The 24696-nt window shown below is 44.3% G+C and overlaps 1 protein-coding gene across 1 annotated transcript in view; it reads left to right on the top strand.

Annotated features, from left to right (window-relative positions):
• The window catches only part of DYSF (dysferlin), a 1070125-nt gene that overhangs the window by 878028 nt on the left and 167401 nt on the right, over positions 1-24696 (top strand). The window contains exons 38-41 of the mRNA XM_086960107.1: positions 6430-6531; positions 9218-9379; positions 10564-10729; positions 21859-21932. Coding sequence (XP_086816233.1) covers positions 6430-6531; positions 9218-9379; positions 10564-10729; positions 21859-21932 — 504 coding nt within the window. The remainder of the gene's footprint in view (positions 1-6429; positions 6532-9217; positions 9380-10563; positions 10730-21858; positions 21933-24696) is intronic.

Raw genomic sequence — 24696 nt, 5'->3', positions numbered from 1 at the left:
GCTGGGCGCGGTCCAGGCGCGGACGGGCGCAGACAGGCTTGCCTTCGGCGCACAATCGGCGCGCCCGCTGCACGTCAACGCTGCGTGTGCGTGAGGGCAGCATAAGTAGGGAGCCGGGTGGGCGGATCAGCTGGTTGGCGGGAGCGGGACGGCGAATGGGCAGCCGGGGGGCGGGCCGCAGGTAGGCAGCGGCGGGAAGAAGCTGGTGCGGGTGGGCGGCTCAGCGGCGGCTGGGTCGCCCGATCACGAAAAGAACTGGAAGCGGCAGCAGGCAAAGGCAGGAGCAGCACAGGAGCGTGGGGGCGACCAGGCCTGAACACAGGCTCTGCAGTCGCTCACATGGTGCAAACAATTTAGCTGAGGTACATTAAGGGCTGTTTACAAATGTTTTAACAGGACCCGATTGAGACCAAGCAGGATGGACGAGCTGTTGTTTGCATCATATTAAGTTAGGCAGCTCCCTGATGCGCCCCTCGGAATATTGGCGCCCCGGGCCTTAGCCCTGCTCGCCCATGCCCAATGCCGGCCCTGGGTGCGTGCAGGAGGAATGAAGCCCTGCGGTGGGACCGGCTAGCCACACAGATGGCCCCGGGTGTGGGCTATATAAAATATATGAAAAATCACCAGTCCCTAAGGCTTATGTAAATAAATAAATAAACAAAATCTGCTGCTTTTGCAATGTCACGGAAAGGCTAGGAACCGACTCTGTCCACAAAGAAGGCACAAGTCTCCACTGTGCGCCTCTGTTGGGCTCAGGATGGCCCCTCGCTCCGTGGATGAACCCCGTGCCCCCTCACTTTCCAAACGTCTCTTTCTAGGTCCTCGTTACATAATCACTCCCAGTAAAAATCCCTCTCGGAGTAAGGGAAGCGTACACACACAGACCCAAATATTTGTGCGGCTGATTCCTGGTGTTTCTCCTCCGCTGAAACCGCTGACATTCCAGGAATTTCAAATTGTGGTTTGACTTCAGCCTGTCTTCCAGTGATAAATGACTTGTGTTCTTTAGTAAATCCAGTTTTGATCTGGTAGCGGCGGCCGCTGCCAGCGAAATGAAACTCTGACAAGCAGTAATCCAACACACCGCAGAGAAAGAAAACTCTTATTGCGTTGTAAGGTTCTCACACATCCCTGTCAGTTCTGTGAACCGAGTTTACCTGTTTATGCTAATGACATAAGCCCTCTGCCTGGAATAAATTACTGCGTTATTCGAAATACTTACAACTGTCTTCAATTTGGGGCTTCTTGCGTTTAATGGAGTCTGAACTCGTGACAGAGTTCAGGAGCTTTTAAGAAAAGGAAACATAGAAGAAAGACTGCTGCCCGCAAATGGCTGACGGCCTGTTCAAATATGTGCTTGAGGGGACTGAGGGGGTTGGGGGAAGGGGCTGCGAATACGTACTCCTCCAATCTGGACTGCACATCTGCTGAATGGAGCAGGGGTCTAGTGTCCAAGAAATAATGTTGCACACAGCAGAGCCCACCGCAATGCTGTGGTTGCACACCATGCATTTGCATGCACAACGTGGCATGCACCGTGCGGTGGATGCCACGTTGTGAATGCATATGCAGTGGGGTACCATAGTCACCCCCCTTGTGCCCCCCAACATCCTGGAGGCCCGCAACAGGCCCCAAAATGCGAAATCCGCATGCCTTTCCGTGGCGGCAACTCCACCACGGAAAGGCTGAATCCCGCATGCATAGTAATATGGATGGCGTTGTGTAGCAGACACCGCCACCGTATTCAACCCTTTTGCGCCCGGTCGACACATTGACCGGGCGGAAAAGTGGCGGACGGTCTTCCCGCCCGCTGCGGTACTCCCCGCCATCAGATTATGGCAGGGGGAATGATAGGCGGGCGGGCGGGAGTTAATGCGAGGCGATCCACCCGACATTGTAATAAACCCCATAGTTTCCAAAATCTTTGAATGCTGATATTTGATTGATAAACCATGCAGCCGTGGAAGACTAATTACTAATATTATTACCGCAGTACCGAGTGGCATTGCAGCTGTGGCTGTAATGTATCACCATTGTAGAGGCATTCCAAATTGTCTAAGCCTTTTTTACGTGACTCCTTGAAATCCTGCAGTGAAGTGATCATGACTGGTAATCTTGCAGGAGTGGCCACTAATGTAATCTTGGCTGATGTGTCCAACATTAGTAATATTGGCAGCACAGAATGATTTTCATTGAACAAAGGTTGCTCTTGTGAGTGAAAAGGTTGGCGATCCCTAGTCTATATCATCAATGAGTGTATTAAAAATCCTTTATTACTCAAAGGAAATTAGACCTGTATGAGTCATTTGTAGAAAAATTGTGAAGGATTTTGCAAAATAAGAGATACGTCAAATATGTTTCCTCAGGTTAATTGGATGGAAGCCATTTATTTCTTACAACGTAGTGCCTTTGAAATGCTGTTACTTTTTGCAACTGATAGCATTCATTAGAAGGTCAGGACATACGTTTTATGCTATGAAACATTGTTCAGCCTACACATGTTTTGCTCTTACAATGAGGTGTAATCTTAGGCTTTAAGACTCGGGCCTGATTCCGATGCGGTTTGGAAAGCTTCTCGAACGAATGAGCTTGGGAATGGTTTCCGACCGAATTGGATTGGGATAGGACAACCGACCGACCATTCTAATGAAGAAACACAAGAATGACCTGAATATTGAGAAGGGAATGTTCCCTGCATGTATTGGTGGTGTGATCTGGATGCTTCCAGATATGATTTGGATGAACTCCCATTGATTTCAATGGGAACCTTTGCTTCAACCGAAGGCATAGGCTCCCATTGAAGAAAGGGGTGGTTGGGGAAAATCGGGCACCCTGTGGCAGGCCCCTCCTGGTGCCTGCTATACTGTCCATGGCTGGTAAGGGGGACCCATGGGTACCCCCACAGGCCCGATTGGGAAGACTCCAGGTGCAGGAGGGCCCACTACGGACCCTCAAAGTCTGATTCGGCCTGCCAATTCGAATTGGACGGCACGATTCTGAAAGGCTGTACAAATCCAGCATCGTAATCAGTAGTTCGGAAATGTGGCCTGTAGAGATGTACGATTCTGCTCCGTACAACTCAGTCATTCCAAATGCCGTTGGGTTCGGATTTCGGATTAGGATATTCCTAACGTCTAATTCGCATCATACTCAGTCGGTCGGAAACCTTTCCGAGTTGGTTGGAAAGACACGCTCCCGATCCGAGTTGGATGGAGCAAATGCCATTAAGAGGCCTTCCTAACGACATCAGAATCAAGCCCTAAATTATGAAGTTTAACTGTCAGTTTTTGTGATCCTAGGAGAGCCTCTGATATCCTTCATAGAAACTCTGAGTGTCAGTCTTTGGCTGAAGGAAATTGGAGGCTCTCCTAGGAACACTTAATTACAGACAGTTAAACTTCATCTTTTAGTTTGAAAAGCCAGTTAACATATTTCTCAATTTATGAGAGATTGTGTACTTTACAAGAAACATATTATGAGTAAGGCTCACAGTTTTCCATTTTTACAGATTTTTACAGATACATTCAGACAGAGAACAGTATGTTTCCTGTCTGTATATGTTTTTAAAAGAGGAACAAAACAGAAAATGATGCTCCTTGTGAGTGACTCCTCGTGATGTCCTTCATTAATTCCTGGCCAACAGCTGAGGAGATAGATAGCATAGGGAGTTATAAAAAACACAGGATGAAATTTCCTTAAATACAGGCATTAGTTAACACATATTTGTATAACTGTTTAAGTTGCTAAACCTTGACAGGAATCGAAGTATGAATTTATGTTTATCAGTTAAATGAATGCGTCAATATAGCATTTTATGACTCTGTTTAGTCTCAAAAGACTAAATAAATACCAATAAGATGGCCAACTATTCCCAACAGGATAGGGTGACCTACTGTGCTGCTCGCAAGGTCTACCAGAAATCCATCCTGGCACAGAAAACAACTTACTTTTCTGAGCTCATCACACACTCACAAAATAAATCCAAAGACATCTTTAAGATGGTGAATGAGCTCTGCGACAGCGACAGAACGGTCCCCCCGGTGATCCCTACCCAAGCATGGTGCGACTCTTTAAATTGTTTCTTTATCAATAAAATTTTGGACATAAAACAATGCATATTCAACTCTCCAGTCCCACTTCCTTTGGATGATTCTTTTTTTAACCCTTCTACGCTCGAGGCTTTTCCACCGATTGACGCTAAAATGCTGTCCGAACTCTTTAACCGAGTTAAATCAAGTTCTCCTGACGATGTTTGCCCCCCACACATATATAAGGACATAGGCCTAGCCATACCTCAGAGTATTCTTCCCGCACTAAATGCTTCTCTTATCAGCGGCAGGGTACCATCTCGATTTAAACAGGCTCTACTCATCCCTCTGCTGAAGAAGCCGGGTGCAGACCCACAAGTCCTGGTCAACTATAGGCCTATTTCCTTGCTCCCATACTTGTCAAAATTACTGGAGGCATATACCTCTACCTGTCTCTCTAAATTTATAGAGGACAGCGGCTATCTTGAACCCAACCAAGCAGGTTTCCGTCCCTGTCATTCGACGTAAACGGTCATCCTAGCCATCCAAAATGCATTAAGATCTAATGCAGACAAGGGCATCCACCAGGCCCTGGTCTTACTTGACTTGTCGACCGCGTTCGACACAGTTGATTTTTCCATCTTAATCAACCGTGTCGAGCAGGCCGGCCTTAGGGGCACAGCTCTTGAGTGGATAACCGCACTCAGTCGGTTAGACTGGGCCCTTTTACCGCCTCTAGAACTGTTTCCACATGCGGGGTCCCACAGGGGTCCTCACTTTCCCCTTTGATTTTTAATATTTACATGCGCCCCCTTCTGCATCTCCTAAAGCAATTTAAAGTTACAGTTTACAACTACGCTGATGACTTGCAGCTTATCTTTCCCCTGAATGCACCCGATTCTGTCATCGAATTCCAAGCAACAATGCAACTGATACAACGCTGGATGAGCCTTAACCATCTTAAGCTCAACCCGGGGAAAACCGAGGTAATTGCCCCCGGGACCAGTAGTATCAGTTGGGGCCCACATTTTTGGCCTATTAGTCTTGGACCTCCGCCGCCCATCACCTCTTCGGTGAAAAGTCTCGGAGTCATTTTGACCTCGGACCTATCACTGAGGGGCCAAGTTGGCGCGGTCGTCTCTTCCAGCTTCTATCAGATAAGAAAGATTAAAAAAATAGCACAGTTCTTAACTTTTTCAGCTCTTATTCAAGTCACCATCGCCTTGGTTCTCTCTAGGCTGGACTTTTCCAACAGCATCTATCTGGGCCTTCCCCTCGGTCTCCTTAAACGACTGCAGTTAGTGCAGAATCAGGCAGCTAGGCCTTGAACAACTACACTGGCTGCCTGTCCCCCAAAGAATAATGTTTAAGACCAGCTGCATTATATTCAGGAGCTTACAGGAGACAGGGCCACAGTTCATCACTCAGCTGGTCACCAGATACAAGCCCACTTTGAATCTTCGCTCCTCCAATAAAGACCTCTTGATTGTTCCTTCTTACAACAGGAAACGCCAGGGTGGTAGCTGTTTTCACCACCTAGCTGCTGTTTTGTGGAACTCTCTTCCGCTGACTCTCAGGCAAAGCCCAGATCTTTTGACTTTCAGGCTCTCTCTTAAGACCTGGCTATATAAGCAAGCATATCCGCAGTAGATTTGTTATGTTATGTTCCTTCCTTCAACAGCGCCATGAAGCCCACGGGCGTACGTGCGCTTTACAAAAAACCCCAACATAACATAACATAACAAAAAACAAAAATGGATAAATACAGACGGAAATGTTAAACAAATAAATACCATAAAACCAGAAGCCCTAATTATGAGTGCAAAATGACAGTACACAATGGAGATATTCAGAAATGAGAATTTGAGCAGAAATTAAGCATTTCAATTTATTTTAGTGAGATGAAGTAATTTCTTATTACAAGCAATACCTACAAACATCAGTGAGGTGAATATGAAGTTAAAAACAAGACAGTAAGGTATACATTGTTTTCAGCTGTAATTACATTGAAGTTGTGGATTTGCGGTGTAGGGATCATGTGTGATTTTTGTAAAGTATTTTCATGTTCCTGACCGGCTCCCTGTGTGTGCACCCCTCCTACAAAAGCAGTTCCTCGTTTTGTGACCTCCCCGTTACCAGCCGGCCTGAAAAGAATGTCCATGTGCTGCTCAATTTACCACTAAAAATCCAACCCTCTCAAGCCCAAAATATCTCTTTGCCGAAACTCCTTCTGTTCTCCACCCTCTTGCTGTGGCCCTTTGTCTGATTGGAAACCTCGCATTCTGTGGAGAGTCCTCTGGCTTTGTGGCCAAGTTGGCGCTGCATAAGTGGCAGACATATGTAAATCTGTCTAAATGTTGGGGATGTTAACTCATGTCTTCTCGTCTGTATCCACCATCAGTCTGCAGACACAGATATACCGTATCCACCACCACAGAGAGGAGACAACATCTACATGGTCCCACAAGGAATCAAACCAGTGCTCCAGCGTACCGCGATCGAGGTGAGTAGAACACTTGCACATGTGAGCGCCTGTCCACTGGATGTCAAACGATCACTGGCAGCACAGAGGCAATAAATGGTTTATTTGGATTCTTAAAAAACGGTAAACAGACATAATATCGATTCCAAAATATCGATTGGACAAAATATTGAGTAAAAAATATAGACTGGACAAAATATAGACTAGACAAAATATAGGCAACAAACATATCGAGTAATATCGACTAGAATAGCCAAAATATCGAATCAAAAATATAGACTAGACATAATATAGACTAGATAAAATATAGACAACAAAAATATCGAAAATAAGGTAAGTTATTAATATTTAATAATATTTGTGTAATATAAATCTGTAGCGGGTTGTGGGTTTATAGGGGAATAGGGTGGGAAGTAATTTAACTATAAATAATTAATTATGCAAATTTAATCTAATTGTTAATTAAATAATAATTGGTAATTAATTAAAATATAATTGTTAATTAATTAAAAATGAATAATTGATAAATAATTAATTTTTAGTAATTTATTTTCTGTAGCGGGTTGTGTGTTTACAGGGGAATAGGGTGGGAAGTAATTTAATTATAATTAATTAATTATGTAAATGTAATCTAATTGTTAATTAAATAATAATTGGTAATTAATTAAAATATAATTGGTAATTAATTAAAAATAAATAATTGATAAATAATTAATTTTTAGTAATTTATTTTCTGTAGCGGGTTGTGTGTTTATAGGGGAATAGGGTGGGAAGTAATTTAATTTTAATTAAATAATTATGTAAATTAATTATATTTTTAAATTAATTATTAATTGGTAAATAATTAAAAAATAATTGGTAAATAATTTAAAATAATTAATTGGGAATAGTAATTTTCACCCCTACGCTATCCAACGCTTTCCCTACTGTTGCACCCACTGGAGTGGGAGTAGTAATTTTTACCCCTACGCTATCCAACACTTTCCCTACTGTTGCACCCACTGGAGTGGGTATAGTAATTTTTACCCCTACGCTATCCAACGCTTTCCCTACTGTAGCACCCACTGGAGTGGGAATAGTAATTTTTACCCCTACGCTATCCAACGCTTTCCCTACTGTAGCACCCACTGGAGTGGAAATAGTAATTTTTACCCCTACGCTATCCAACGCTTTCCCTACTGTAGCACCCACTGGAGTGGAAATAGTAATTTTTACCCCTACGCTATCCAGCGCTTTCCTTACTGTTGCACTCTTTGGAGTGGGAATAGTAATTTTTACCCCTACGCTATCCAACGCTTTCCCTACTGTTGCACTCACTGGAGTGGGAATAGTCATTTTTACCCCTACGCTATCCAACGCTTTCCCTACTGTTGCACCCACTGGAGTGGGAATAGTACATTTTACCCCTACGCTATCCAACGCTTTCCCTACTCTTGTACCCACTGGAGTGGGAATAGTAATTTTTACCCCTATTCTATCCAACGATCTCTTTAATGTAGCACCCACTGGAGTGGTTACATTAAATTTAAACCTTTTGCTATGCTACGGTAAATATATTCTATATGTTTTATTAATAACATGTATTTATATATATATAACAACAACAACAAAGGAGTTTATAAAGCGCCTGGTGACGCCATCCCGGCGTGTCCCCGCGCTGTGGAAAGAAGTCAAGTACAGAGTGGGGAGTTACAGGGAGAACAGGTGGGTTTTTAAGCTTTTCCTGAAGGCGGTCTCCGAGTCCGCTAGTCTGATCTCCATAGGGAGAGCGTTCCATTCCCTGGCGGCCATAACCCGAAATATGTATTATTATTATTAATTTTTAAAGTTACATTAATTATGTAATAATGTTACATTTATTTAATAATTTTAACAATGTTTATATTAAATATATTTAATATTATAATAGTTTTAACTTACTTTAAAGACATATAAAAATCGATATTTTGACAGTCTATATTTTTAACACTCGATATTTTAAACTCAATATTTTTGTACTTACCTTAGTGAAGATAGAAAGTCGATATTACGTCCCTCGATATTTTCTCATCGATATTATGGGAACTCGATATTTTGGTAGTAGATATTATTTCAGTGATCCTTAAAAAACAGAGATAACTAGAAAATAAGCAAAGATAAACCCTTCTATAAAGTCAATTTTAAATATGCTGTTAGACCGAAAGACTTACAACGGAAGTGATTCTTAATCAATGTCTTCCCTTCAAATTCAGCTCAAGGAAATGTGTTTGACTCTTGCACTGACTATTACATTATTGACAGTTCCGTTATTAGGGATCTACTCTCATTCAATCAATCAAGCATGACTAGGTGAGTTCTTTATATGGAAATAAGCGTAAACCTCCTTAGATGCATCCAAACAGTGACTCTATCCTGGAGGCTCAAAAAATGGTTTGGGAAGAGAAAATAATTGACAATAAATTGTCACACCAGCCTGGCTGCTCCTCTGCCTCCTCTTTTATTGTTCGTCCAAGTCCATTCTCTCCTGACGCGAGTCCTCAGAGGTAGACAGAGAGGAGGACAATGCAGTGAGGCCGAAAGAAGCCTGAGTCACCAAGAAAGGTGCACCACAGTTCAGAAGGAAAGTCTTGACATTGATATTAGCTCCCTTGATATCTAGTCACACTTGTGGGTGTATGAAAGTTACTTTGAGGACCAGCATGGTCACAATGATGTCTCTTGATCACAGATCTTGGCCTGGGGACTGAGGAACCTCAAGAGCTTCCAGCTGGCCAGCGTCACCTCCCCGAGTCTTCTGATTGAGTGTGGCGATCAGGTGATTCAGTCCTGCGTCATCAAAAATGTGAAGAAGAATCCCAACTTTGATGTCTGCGTTCTCTTTATGGAAGTGGTAAGATTTGCTGATTTCTTAGCTCAAAGCAGGGTTGATATTACGCCTTTGCCTAAATTTCCTACTTTTTGGTGGGCACCTTTTGAATTCTCATTGGCCTAACCTTGTGATAGCATAAGTAAAACTATTCCCATAGCTGGCTTTAGTTATAACTTTGCTAAAATGGTGATCTTAGGAGCACAAATCACATTATTTCTTTGGGCAAATTAATGTTTGGTGCATGATACATTATTTATATGTGAAAATGGATATACTTACACATACTGATGTGATTGTATATAGGTAAACCCATTTGTACATGTAATTTCACCTGTTGTGAGCCAAATTTGAATTTACAAAAAGAAATGAAGTTATTTGTTCATCATCTATCTTAGTGAGTGTTATTGGGTGGTGATGACTTGTTGGTTTTAATAATGTGTTATGCACTTTCTCACTCACTCTTCATATGGTTGTACATTTAATCCTGACAAAGGTGGCGGTAAGACATTTTCAGTTTAAGAGTGGGAGTGTGTGTCCCCAGATTGACAGGCATGTATGGAATGGGTTTCTCTGTGGTGGAAAATATTGCCTCTATGAAAAAGAAATCCATTTTACAAATGCGGTATGTCCACACAAACCTTTTTAACCAATTTGCCTAGATGTATGACTTTCTCAGGATTCATCAAAATTCACAGGAAGGTGGATGATTATGCAAATATTAGCTTTCAATGCATAAAGCTTTCTATTTGCACTGATCACTGTGGAGTGTCCACCTTACATTGGAAATATGCATGAGCATATCCAAATTATTTTCCTATTTTTCTCAACCTGTGATTTTGTTCTGTGCCCAGAAATTCCTTCTAGTACACCTCCTATGTTTAAACTGTCCGTATATACAATTACCTATTGATAATACACATTTTCCCCATAGAAATTGAAAATGCTCGTGAAGAGATCGACGTTTTGAAATAAAAAAAAACGTATGAAGGATTAGGACTCCCCCCTTTGAAAAATGAAAAAAAATAAAGTGGGCTTGAAAAAATGCCAAAACTAACTAGAAACTTAATTTTACTTGTCAAAACTCACATTAAGTATTTTTATACTGATGTTACATGTTCAGTGTTTTGATAATATCTTTCTAATCCAATCCCTTTTCAATAAAAAGAATATTACATGGTTTTATTCCCATTTTCCCATTATGGCAGCGTCTACCCAAGGAGGAGCTGTACACCCCACCGATTATCGTGAAGGTCATTGACAACAGGCAGTTTGGCCGGAAGCCTGTGGTTGGCCAGTGCACCATTCATTCTCTGGAGGAGTTCTACTGTGACCCCAACCAGGATGAAGTGGATTCTGCAGAACATGCAACAGGTCAGACTTTCATTTCCTCTTGTACATCTGTATCATATAGTAGGAAGGTTGCAGACCCAATGCCCAAGTGGACTGTTTGACTAAAGGTTGCACTAATTCTTGAGGGTCTCAGGCCCCTTGGTGCACCAAACACATACCTCCACCAAAGGGGTTACCCTGAAACAGCAGGGGTGCTCTACATGCCTTGAGAGAGTGGTGAGTGGGGTGGTGTCAAAGTGGGCACAGCACATGGCAAACAGGGGGCTGCATAGTCAGTGTGCCTGGGCCTGAGCCTAGGGAACGGTGCATGGCACATCTGGTTGCTCTGAAAAGATTCATAGCCAATGCCCTGTGGTTCATCAGAATGCCATCCTATGTAACACCCAAGCCCCCAAGTAATAAGTACATCTCTGTTAAAAGGTATGTCAGTTGGAAGCACATTATTAGGGCTACAGCTAAGCTACTGTATAGTTGAATCAATGCATGTATGAAGAAAAAATGAATTGGTCACTTGTGCTCCTTCCATTTTCCTCCACACTCCTTCCTGTTCCTCCTGCTGCATCCTTTCACTGGTTTTCCATAGAGTATCTCTATGTGTCCCTGTTCTATCTTCCCTTTTTTTGATCAAACCCACTCTTTTCTCTTTCAATTTCTCAATCTCAAATGCTCTTTCAGTTTTCTCTCTCATTCTGTATTTCATCTTTCGCTCTACCTTTCTTTCTCACTCTCTTTTGCTCTTTCTCGCCTTCACTCTTTCTCCTCTTCCTTGTCTCCATTTCCTGTACTTATGTAGGTATATATGTATATGTGTATGTATTTATACATGCATGTATGTGGTATTTGAAGAGTGCAAACCTAGCCAAAAGGTAGCAGAGCACTGTACAGAGTCACAGGCAGAGACACAGTGGATTATTACTACATCATGGTGCAGTGGTGAGTCTTCAGATGGTTCCTAAATTGGAACAGTGTTGGGGCGGTCTTGGTGTTTATAGGGACGTTGTTCCAGATCATGGGTCCATATATGAAGAAGGTCTGCTGTCGTGTGTATTCTTTTGTGCACCCAATTATCTCTACTCTGATGGTGTTCCCGCAAAGATTAACTTTTTCTTAGGATCATTTTCACTCTAAAAATCCCTTATGAAAATATTTTTGGTGGCACATTGTGTCTTCATATTAAGTTTTACACAAGTAGGAAATTAGCAACTTTGTGAAGTGGTGATTTTTTTTCATGAACCTTTATTACTTTCTGAATACAGTGGCCCAACAGGACACATTTAAACAATATGCTCCAGATTTCTTCAACAACCAGTGTATGGCAACGGGAGAGGACAAAGGTGAGCAGATACAGTCTGCCGCCCAACTATTGCCTAAGACACGCTATTACACTCACCAAGAAGGCCCAAGACCTTATATGGCTTCTTCAACACCATTTAAGAAATTGATGCAACATTAAATGTATAAGGTACTAGCATCTAGAGCCACAGTAAACCAAACTCTTGGTAAAAGAGTGAGGTGTTGACATGGTATCTTATAAACCTACACACCAAAACAATTTGGCTACAGTCAAGTATCTGGTTGTACCCCTACAGGGTTAACAATGGCTAACATTGATTCCAGTTGCCCTGTTATCTTCTACCATTCCCTGCTTAGGCATTCAGTTTAATGATCAGAGTTCTACGATTTCCCGGCAGTCAATCTTTCATGATATAGTAAATATTATCCAACACAGAGACTTGAGCCATGTCCACTTCCATGACCATGTGCAAATCTGAATTGGAAATCCAGAGCACTCGGAGTAGGCTTGGAACTGTCAAATGGTTGGTTATTCCAAAGAAGATGGCAATGGGTGTAAAGAGGAGGTCTTTCCTGCGTCTATAAGAGCCCGATCCATGTCTGATTTTCAAGACAACCAGGTATTGATGCTAACTATTTAAATGATGAGCCTTGACCAAATTACAGGTGACACAAAATGGTAAGGTTGATAATGGCCAGAGGAAGTCGGAGGAGGGAATAACACGACACACGAAAAAGACATCCTCACTTTTCTCCACAGGAGGAGATAGGAACCTGTAAACTGTGTTGCCCAGAAAGTATACTGCACCTTTAAGGCGGTCTTTGCCTCGGTCCACCACGGCTGGTGCCCGTTGTGTGGAGGGCGTTTTCGACCTTCTTGCCCGATCCATGTGGGCGTAGCACTCCCTTCAGAGGCGGGACCGGTGCCTTCTTAGGCACGCCATCTCCCCACGCGCAGCGGACATGCGCGGCAGATCGCCGGCTGGTCGCCAAAGGCGAGCCCGCCTGCGCCCGTCCGCGCTGGTCTGTCGCTAGTGGCCAGGACCCCTGTCCTGATAGTCGTTATAAATGGCCCCGTATGCCCGTGGGGAGTTGCTGGCGCTTCAACATCATACGACATGTGCAGCTCATCACTGGCATCCAGGTTCACAATGTCTGCGGTGTGATCACTGTGGCTTTGAGGCCTCGAAGCTGTTTCTCATCCTGTGGTGGCCTCAGTAGGGGGAAAAACTGCTACTCTACAGATACTGAGTCTCAACTGTAGGTCCTTAGTGAAACATCATGAGGATGTTTTTGAGCTCCTCACTGACCGCTCTCCTGACTTGCTGGTTCTAACGGAGACGTGGTTAACAAGTAATTCTGTGGCCATTCCGGCTTTGGCTCTCCCCTCTGGCTACTCTATTCTAACTAAAAACAGACCCAAAGGGAGGGGTGGGGGTTTGGCGGTGATCTTTAAAACCATCTATTCCTGCACTCTCTCCCCCTCAAATATTACCAACTGCAAAAGTACTCTGTTTAAGTTAAGGGTTTCTGACATCTACATCCTGACCGGGCTTTTGATATACCGCCCTCCTGGCCCTGGGAGTGCCTTTCAGGAGTCACTGGTTTCAACTGCCTCTTCACTTATCCTGCAGTCAGCCAACTTCACCATACTCGGAGACCTCAATTTACATCTTGAGTCCCGTGAGTCTCCAGCTACACTGAAGTTTCTTGACGATCTGGAAGCCTGCCAGCTATGTCAGCTGGTTGAAGGGCCTTCACATCTGGCAGGCCATCTGTTGGACCCGGTGTTCTCGAATATCCAGAGAATCACGGTTTCTCCCCCCTGTCCCCTTAGTTGGACAGATCATTTTCTGGTACAAATTGACATTAAGACCCAAGGTAGCTTCAGGATGAAACCCTCTCCCTCTCTCTGGAAACGCCCCTGGCATAAACTTGACGGTATCTCAATTGAGGCCAGGCTAAAAAACTCCTGTCCAGTCTGCTCTGGTGATATGGAGGAGGCGGATCTAGCCTATAGAGAGTGGATTAATGAGTTCCTAGATTTTTTTATCCCTGAGAAACTATCAAGGCCCAAACGCGAACAATCTCATCCCTGGTACTGTGAGGCGCTTTCAGCCAAAGAAAAACAATGCAAAGTACTTGAGCGCATTTGGAGGCGGTCTTATGACTCCAGTGCTAAGACTAATTTTAGAACTGCGACCAAGGCATATCATAGGCTGATAAAAAAGACCAAAGCTGGCTATTATGCTGAGCTGATCAACTCCAGCACTAATCGCGCGAAAACCATCTTTGCGCTAGTGAAGGAGATGACTAAGTCACCTGAGGGGAGCAACTCCATAATTGTGTCTGATCTACAACGCGAAGAATTGGCCTGTTTCTTTGTTAATAAAGTTCAAGGAATTTATAATTCTCTCAACTCTGGTGGTACTCTGATGAGTCCTAAAGCTAACATAGACCCGTTGAACCTTCCCTATTCGCTCCATACCCTTCCATCCATTTCACAAACAGATATGGAAATCCTGGCTCAAAAAATCAAGTCTGGTTCTCCAGAAGATCCGGTCTAACCAGAGCTATTTAAACTTTTCCAGGACTCCATCATGACGGAAGGACGGGAGCTGATTAACAGATCTTTCCAGTCAGCTACGATCCCCAAAACTTGGAAACATGCCAAAGTTGTCCCCTTGTTACAATAACCCACTCTGGACCCTTCTAAGCCAGAAAATTTCTGACCTATCTCCTTGCACCCGTACTTGGCTAAAGTGGCAGAGAGACATGTGAATTCCATCTTGCTAGACTTTCTGGAGACTAATGGGATCTTGGAGGAGTCTCAGAATGGATTCCGTGCTAAACATAGCACCGAATCGGCCTTATTGGCCGTTACGGAACAGCTAAGGGAGACACAGGATATGGGCAACACCGCGGCCATGGTTCTGCTGGATTTGAGTGCGGCGTTTGACACGGTCTCTCATGGGATCCTTCTTAGGAGACTGTGAGAGATCGGTGTCGGGGACAGAGCCTTGGATTGGTTCGTGTCATTTCTATCCGACCGCTCCTTCCAGGTTCATGCCCCGCCGTACTCATCCAGCACTTTTCCCTTAGGCTGCGGTGTCCCCCAGGGCTCCGCTCTCAGCCCCACGTTGTTTAACGTATACGTCCGCCCCTTGGCCGTACTGGCCAGGGAACGTAGCATCAAATTAATTTCCTACGCGGACGATTCGCAATTAATTTTTACTTTTTCTAATGACACCGTGGGTGACCGAGCCAAATTCCAGGAAGACATCCTGGCCATCTCTAGTTGGCTTACAGAGAATCGCCTCCAGTTGAACTCACCTAAAACTGAGGTTCTCCTTATTGGAAGTGACACTCAGAAGTGGGATGAGCAGTGGTGGCCCCCTACATTGGGCCCGCCTCCTATTCCTAAGAAAGAAGTGAAAAATCTAGGCGTTATTGTGAATGATTCACTTACTCTTGAATCCCATGCCAAAAGAGTGGCTGGCACTTGTTATGGCCGCCTCCGATCCCTTAAACCCATCCTAGGTTTTTTTTAACCTCCCATACGTCAGACAATTGTCCAGGCTATGGTTTTGTCCCACCTGGACTATTGCAATGTTCTCATGCTTGGTTCTAATTTGACAGTCACCAGCAGGCTGCAAAGGGCTCAGAATGCCGCTGCTCGCACTCTGTTGGGGTTGCCAAAACGTTGCCATACCTCCCAAGTTCTACACAGGCTGCATTGGCTGCCCGTCAAGCAACGCATACACTTCAAAACCCTATAATAATAATAACATAACATAACATAACATAAACAGTACTGTTTTTATTCTCTGAAAGTTTGATGCTAAATAGGGGGTGGTGATGACAAGCACTTCAGGCAATTCTATCCTAAGGGCTAATGTGATGTCCAAATTCACTGTGGTTTGGCTACGGCTGTGGAGCCACTTTGTTGACGGGCACCACGATCCCTGCCAGTCCCTGCTACGTTGACACCGGCACTGATGCCAGAGGATGTTGGATCCCATAGTACTATTTGACTGAGCCGAATCCATCTCCTCCCTGGGCAAATGTTTGTGAGTACCCATGCTCTAATAGGACAGTGCCCTTGACTTTGAGCCACTCCCACTGCTCCAAAACCTATCCGGATTAGACTCTAATCAGAGCCAACCAAGTTTTAGGTAGGATGGTGATGTTGGTGAGAGTGGGGATCAGTTCACCACCTACATGATAATGAAAAATGTTATTTGTACCAGCAAGAGGTCAGTGGGCTTGACACTCCCCATGACATGGGGCTGATCTCCTCCCTAGTCCTCCCACAAAAGAGTCTGCCTCAATCCCCATGGCAAATAGGTGGGGAGCTGAAGTTTAAGATCTACTTTTTTCTTCTGTTGAGGTAAAGACAAACATACTTACAGAGGTGCTACAGCCTGGACAATCCTCCTCCGAACCACTACTGCAGTTTAATGAGGCAGTGACAGACACACTCATGGGCACCTGAGATTGGAAAATTGCCAGCAGTCCCCAGAGGATGTCTGTGCCAATTTGGTACAGACCATTCAAGACGGCCAGGACGGAGCCAAATATGTTATACAGCTGGGCCTGGACACAACGACTGCTTAGGCAGAGCTGTCGAGAGTAGTGTAGCACTCATCGCCATGTATCGGTGAGATCGAGGGGCTTCTCCAGTGACGTTCAAATGGTGCTCATGGATATGCCATTTAATGAATATTGCCTTTTTGGCAAGAAGGCTGACTCCATCCTGGATTGTTTTAGAGAGTAGAGCCGCTGCACACTCCTTAGGTCTCTCCTCATCTGTGAGGCAGTTTTCTGAACAATTCTGCCCCTTTCGAGGCATCACTAGGAGTTTCACCTGCAGGCAGCATCAAGGCCCATCACCCAAACAGTAAACCACCGCAGTCCTTTTAGAGTCGGGGCAGGAGATCCAGGCGACAATACCCAGGATCACAGGGACAATGGACGTCCCAGGTCTGAGCTCCTCCGGCATCAGCCTCCAAGTGGCTTTAGTTTGGCCTTAGCTCTGCATAACCACCCTGTGGGAAATGGGATCAATAATTTACTCAATAGGTGACAAGCAATGACATCTGAGAGATGGATCCTGCAGATAGTCTGATGGGGCTACGCCCACCCATTAATTTTGATCCCTGCCACATCTTCCAACTTCATCAGATCAGCTTTTGAGAGGGCCATTTGTCCATTTTTCTGCAAGAAGTCAAGGCTCTTTTGGACAAAGTAGCAATGGAGAGGGTCCCATCTTCGGAGATCGAAACTGTGTGGTACTCCCAATATTTCCCTGTTGCTTTGAAAGGCAGAGGTCTACCTCCTGTTCTAGTGCTTCTCAATCTCTCAAATTCTTCCTGTGGAAGGACGAATTCAAGATGCTCACAGTGGCCCATGTTTTATCTGCCGTAGATCGAGGAGTCTGCAGTAAGGCTATTTCCATATCTCCATCCTGCAGGCCCACTGGTGCTATCTGGGGTTCAATGTGGGCCATGAGCATTTTCAGTCTGCCGTGCTCCCTTTCACCTTCACCAGTGGCCCTCGGGTGTGCACAAATGTAATGGCAGTAATCGCTGCCCACCTTTAGGGGACGGAGATACCAGTCTTCCCTTACCTTGATGACTGGCTAATAAAGGCAACCTCAGCACAGTCAGTCGTGGACCACCTCTAGATGATCTTGAACCTCCTTAAATTGCTGGTGTTCATTATAACCATGCCGAAGTCACACCTGACTCATTTGCAGAGGCACCCTTTCATCTGCGCCGTCCAGGATACGGTGTGTTTTGGTGCCTTTGGTCCAAAACAGTGAGTCCAGGGCACTCAAGCTATGTTCCTGATGTGTCAGACTCAGTCCTGGGTCTCAGTGAGAATGGCTCTGAAGCTGCTTCGCCTACTGTCCTGTATCTTGCTCGTTGACCACGTCAGATGGCACGTGAGTGTTCTGTAGTGGGATCTGAAGTCTCAAGAGATCAGCTTCGGAAGATACTGCAAAACATCTGTCTTGGTGGCTGCCTGGCTGAAATTGGACGAGCGAAAAACCCCTCTCCCTCTCCCATCCAGAGCTAAAGGTGGTGTTGGCTGTAATGTTGCTGGGCTGGGGAGGTCAGCTGCGAGAGGTGGAGGTCAGAGGACTTTGGTCATCGGCAGAGACCTATCAATGCATCAACTTCCTGGAGTTGCAAGCCATTTGCCTGACATAAAAAGCTGTCCTACTGTCCATCAAGGAGAAACTGGTTCATATCCTCATGGACAACATCAACGCCGTGTGGTATTGAAATACGCAGGGCGTGCTGAGGTCCTGGGCTAAGTGCCAGGAAGCCTTGCACCTCTGGGACTGACTTGATCGTGAGGTAATCTCCCTGACGGTACACCACCACATGCCTGGTGGATGAAGTCAACTGGTGGCGCTTAGCATATCATGAATGGCCGCTACGGCTTGATGAGGTACAGGGCATCTTCCAGCAGAAGGAGGAGCCTGGCTCGATTTGTTCACCACTGCCAAGAACACACAGTGCTAACACATTTGCTCATTGTAGTGCCCAAAAAAGCTCTCTTGGAGATGCATTTCATCTAGACTGGTGCACAGGACTTCTGTATGCCTTTCTGCTGCTGCTTTTCCTGCTCAACATTCTGAAGAAGACCAGGAACGTCCAGGCCCAAGTTATTCTATTGGTTCCGGAATAGGCCAGAGAATGTGGTACCTGAAACTTCTGACCATGAGCATCTGTCCTCTGACTAGGCTGCCACTTCTGGAGGAGTTTCTGTTGCAGTAGGCGGGCAGGATCTTGCACCTGGTCCTGCAAAATCTACACCTCCATGCATGGAGATGGAAAGGAGGTCGATGCCTAAGGTTAAATATCCCTTCTGAAGTAATGAATGCCATCCTGGAGGCTAAAACATTTCAAGGGTTGCAGTGCACACCGTTTTTAAACATTTTCCTTCGTTTTGCCATTTGCATTCAATTGTCTTCCTTTCGCGTGCTGCCTGGATAGCGCGATTGCCCTGGTATCACGTGGTTAACAGTGTTTCTATGAGGATGGAGAGGGATTTCCCTCCAAATCCAGGTGCACAGCTTTATATGCGATCATCAACCAATGTTATCAATAGTTGTCGAGTTTCAATAATGATTGTTCCTTATAGTCTAGAGATTTATTGTCATCTTTATTTATTTTTGTTGTTCAAATCACTCGTGCGACATATATATTTCAACAGTTTCTCATGCCTAGATATGCCCATCCAGGCCTTTGTCTGGACACGCCATAAAACATAAAACATCCTCAGTTGTGAATTTGTTGTTACCCAATGCATTTCGGGCTATAATCATTATCCGTTCCTCAGGGGTTCACTACAAATGAAAAAAACATTGCCATTAAAAAGTGGCCTCAAACCGCTATATTCGACATTACATGTTATTTTACACAAACTGCAAGGATATCTTCTCAGAATCATCCTTGTTCAGCACTTTCCCTCTAAACGCGGAGCTCTATGCTACCGCTATTACGCTAAAAAAGAACCATCATTTTAACCTCCTGCCCCTCATATTAAGATGTTAACCCTTACATTCACTACAAATCCTTTAGTAAATCACCAGTTCTCCTGCCCTAAAGTTTTCTAATCTTTTGCCCGATCTTAAACCCTCACATCATACCTCATTTAGTTCATACCTTCGCATCCTCTGATCATGTATATCTGTTCAAAATGGTTCCCTTTACGAGGTGAATGCAAACTGTCTCTAAATTAACCCGCACAACTTAGACACTCCCTCAAGTTTTAAATTGCACCTATCACAACCAACCTACAATAGTCTGGAGGCTAGGCATCTTCATAATAAATCTGATTACCCAGGACGCTGTTAAAAGTTTGTGGCTTGGTGTAGCTCCTGTGAACTGGACATGTTGCAAACTAAAAGCTAAACTGTTGAATGTGTTAATATTTGTTCTGTCTTTGGCCCACCAAGAATTTGCGGGGGAACAGTTAAAGGTTAGCTGTTGGCCCTTTTGGCCTAGTTGCGTTTACCAGACCCAACCGTTTTGATGCATTTTCTCAAGGGTTGGATTCATATTTTTCCCCCTTACTCAAAACAGTGTTTTCAAAATCCAAAGCACCTCACATGTCCCTGGTTCGATGGCATGTTATAGCTCGTTGCCCAGCTTTCAGGGACAGGGGATGATCTTCACATTCTGTCCTGAAAGGCTACTGAGCAAGGCTAGTGCCACTCTGCCAGGGGCAAGGTGATGGGGGATATTGATGGCCCTGGGGCCTCTGCAGTCTGTGCAGCGTGGCCACTGGCCAAGGGGGCCATAGCCAGTCGTGAGTCAGGGCAGGGCCCCAGAGATGGATGGTATTCTGAAGTATTCTGAAGTAATACCTGTTATACGATGGCCCAGAAGCAGCCTCTAGAAAGGTTGAGGGATTCATGTCACCAGGGCAAAGGGTGGTACCACTGCGTTTGCACACAGAGTGCCAATTCTGGATATATTTGTCAGGTTCATGAAGCACTGCTGCCTTGACAACCAGGTCTGAAGGGAAGGGCATTATGTCCTTTCAGACCTGCAGAACCTTTTGGTCTGAGTCATTTCACAAATATACCACGAGGGAGGTACTGCTGTGGTATCTAGTCTAAAGATGAGGAATCTGTAGTAAGACGTATCCATCAAAAGAACAAGCTACTTCTCTTCGGTAACACAGATCCGTCACGGCCCTCCCACTTCTCCAAGCCTGTGGAATGGACTCTTTTCCGTGTAATAATATCTCAAATTAGAGATTTGTGTACTGATACTACTGATTGGTTTTTGGCCTCCACTTCTGAGGGTGTGGACAATGTCTATGAAGAAACTAACAGCAGCACGCTGAAGTGCCGATCAGCCGTGGCCCGTGGAGGGAGTTGCGGTAGGGCAGACAGGCGAGGCAGGGGAGTCAGGGTGGGGGGTGATAAACACCGGAATATGGATGATTGCAGGTAAGTAAACAATTAAATGAATAAAACCAATTTCGTTCCGTGCCCTGCATCGCATTCAGGGGCTATGATGAAACATCTTCCAGACCTACTGTAGCACCTGGGGACATTCTAAAAGTGAGAAATCTGCTTTTAGATAGAGTATTCACCAGAAAGAGCATTACCAAAGATAAGTAATGTGTTCATCGAGATAAACCTGGAGTTGGTGGAGAGGCTATCAGAGAAGCTTAGCTGTTGGAGGAGAGAGAAGGGCAGAAATGTTAAATAGATACAAGGGATGATTTCAGACGTTTGGGGAGGGCAGCATTTTCCAAGATATCTGTGAGCACCCTGAAAGACAGAGCTTGAGTAGTGCCAGAAGCTGAATATGCAACGAGGATAACAAAGGTGGAAATGAAAGTCTGGTAAGAATTCTGTAGTGGAGTGCCAGATGTGGCTTTTTTTCTTGAAAGAATAAGATAAAATCATAAATGGGTGAAAGAGACAAAAGTTAGATATGAAAAGAGGGTGGGATAAGTGGTGAGTAGATAAACGAGAGAAGAACAGAGGTGTTCCAAATTTGAGATCTTGGCATAGAGATGAGAATAGCATAATAAAGATTAGGAATGCACAAATCCTGGATGTAGTTGTGTTTGTATGTTTTGGAATTCAAAGTCCTTTGAAGAGAGGGTCTTTGTATAGTAACAATAAGGTGGTATGCACACTCAGATGGACACATGGAGCTTTTGATGATATGCAAGGTTGAGTAACGAGAAGCAAATGTTCGTCAAACTTTGAGGTCCCAGGGTTTTACAATGTCCCGTGGTCAGCCAGAAGTGGGTGACTTATAACACAATCATGGATTGCAACATAGGTAACCTCTTTCTCCTTTCGCTTGTGACCACAGGTGATGGAGGTTACACACCCAAGGATGATGTGCTCATAGACATTGATGACAAGGAGCCACTGATTCCCACTAAGGTAAGGCTTAAGATGCTGCTATGAAGGATGGAAGCATGTGGCACATCTGGTGGCAATGCTGTGAGGTGTCCTCTTGTTTGTCTGAGCAGCAAAGTTACTTTTTCAAATTTTAAGTTGTGTTGTTATAATGAATTAAGCTACATTTCTAGCTACACCAACTGGATGGAAATTCAACAGAATTTTAGACTTTTTGGGTTCCAGAAACAATGCTTAGACAGACTGAACAACTCTGCTCTTTGTTGGAATTGTGGTGTGTATAGAGGTGAACTTACACATATGTTTCAGAACTGCCCTAAGGTTAAGAGGAGGTACAGAGGACTCAGTTCACCTTTGAACTATAAAGATTGGTCAAGGTCTTCCCATTCTTGGCAGAATAACAGGTTGTATTGCCTTATGTGAGGGTGAGTGAGGCAAAGAGGGTTTATGGTTGCCCTCAGTTGAGGTAGAGGTGGAAGATCTTATTTCTTTGCCACATCTAAAAAAATTTGCTTTCCTTAACTAGATAACAATGTGTGAAAATCAGTACTTAATTTGAGGCGGTGACTTCTGGTGCTCAGCACCAGCATTACATTGTCAACACTTGGACTTGTAACAGTCTGCCACATGGTGATGCTGCCTGTCTAATTTAAAAATGAGCACAACAGCAGTTGTTTATTAATTCAATACATTTTAAAAATGACTATTGACTGCCACCATGCCATTCTTATAGCTTTGGGGACCTGAAGTAGTCCGTATTAACACACTTGTAAGATTACAAATTAAGCACTGGGAAAATACAGTAGTATTTGGAGTCGTTCTATTGAGCTGCATAGTTTACAAAAGGTGAAAGCTTTAGGAGTAAATTCTGGTTGAAAAGCTCATATTTAGCCTCATAAAATATCCTGGCCTTTTAACTTACATATTCAGCTCTTTTATAGTATTTTATATCATAAATTATTGTTTTATAGACCAAATATCTGTTTAAATTTGCGGTGTAAATTATATGCTATTACAGAGTGAGATTTTAAGGTTTCACATTTTGATCCTTTTTTCAGTGTAGTGTGTGGTGGGTGTTTTGAATGGGCGTGAATCCTAAGATTGTGTTTTAAGACTGCGCATGTGTGAAATGTCTGCAGTGAAACAGATAATGAGATTTTATTTAAAATTGTGCACCATATAGTGCTAATGTGTCGAATACCCACACAGACATTTGAAGTAGTGGTGATGAATCAGTCACATATCTTGGTAGGGATAAATTTTCTTCCAAAATCATCATCTTTTCAGAATCAACACAGGAATGTCCAACTTTGGTCTAGAAGGTCACATATATGCATCATTTTCACCCCAGCCACAGACTACCTAAATGATGAAAGCATGCATGTGTAAGATGTTTAGGAGCAAGCATATAGCCAATGTATGCACATTTATGCTCTGCAGATGACCCAACATCTGTCCTGGGTTTAGCTCTTCTGGGCTTATCTTGTAACCCCTGATAACCCATGTGCAACGCTGAGTGATATATTTAGAAACTTCAGTGACATTCTAAGACATCTCAGGGAATAAAGTTATCTGACACCTTCAAACTGATGCTCGGCCACTAAAAGTGATGCTGAATATTTGTGCCCTGACTTTGCAAAGCATTCGAATACAATCACCACTGCCCATTTTCTATAAAGACATTAAGTGCCAGAGCCAGCATTTTTCTAGACATATCGCCTCCCATTTCCATCACTAGCACTGCCCAATTCCACCACTGGCACCACCCACTCCTACCACTGGCCCAACCTACTTCATCACTGGCACCACCCACTCCTACCACTGGCATCCGGCCATTTCCACGACTGCCCTCTGCCTAAATGGAAACCTGTGGAACTTTGGTCCTTCCACTAACACTCCGGCAACTTGTTTCCTTGAATCCAGGGGGGCAGATTTACAAGAACTGACGCATCTCTGCATTTTAGCAGAGATGCGTCTGTTCAATTGTGTCAGGCAAAAAAAACCCTTGCGCCACCATGGATGCGTCACATTTATAATGCGGCGCACCGTAGCGCAAGGATTGACAGATGCGTCACGCATCTGTTGTCGTAAAGGTAACGCGTTGCTGGAGTCGTGCCACAAGCGTGACACAAGTCCAGCAATGCTTAGGAATGCCTATTCCTAATGTGCTGCGTCACTCCTTATGCCTGCTTGAAGCTTGTAAATCTGCCTCAGGGTGTTTACAAGAGTCTTGGATGTTGTATTGCAGGTTCACACGACAAAATAAGCAGTTACATAGCTGACAAAAATTAAAGTGAATGGTGCAAACCCGCTGTGCCCTCACGGGTGGTTGTGTGGCTCAATGATTAGAGCGGCAGACCCTGATGCAGATGTCTAGTCCGGGACCAGGGTTCAATTCCCCGCCTCGGCGGGTCTTGGGCTCAAAATTCCACGGACCTGATAATTCTCGCCTCGGTGCCTACTCTAATCATGGAGTCCCACTCTGCAACTCTGGGCAATAGCTTGCTTAATCTCCACAACGCTAAGGATGCCTGGCCTCCACCTTGGGGGCGCCCAGGAGTGGACGCCTCACAGGGAAAGCCAGGATGGGTTCCACAGCGGTATTCGTACAAGCGCCTTGAGACCCTTGTGCGCTATGCAAGTATCAATTTACATAACATAACTGCTAAAATGTAGTGTACTAGACCAGCAGCAGTTGGTGATTGGTCAAAGAGATTCTTGGTTCACCATTGCCCCTGTCTGCATGAGGCATCAGTAATACAAAAGTGCTCAAGTGGGCAGAAGGCGC

The sequence above is a fragment of the Lissotriton vulgaris genome, chromosome 3_1 (genome assembly GCF_964263255.1).
Source record: "Lissotriton vulgaris chromosome 3_1, aLisVul1.2, whole genome shotgun sequence".
Lineage (NCBI taxonomy): Eukaryota > Metazoa > Chordata > Amphibia > Caudata > Salamandridae > Lissotriton > Lissotriton vulgaris.
The sequence above is the reverse complement of the archived record's forward strand: the minus strand, read 5'-3'. Positions and strand labels throughout refer to the sequence as shown.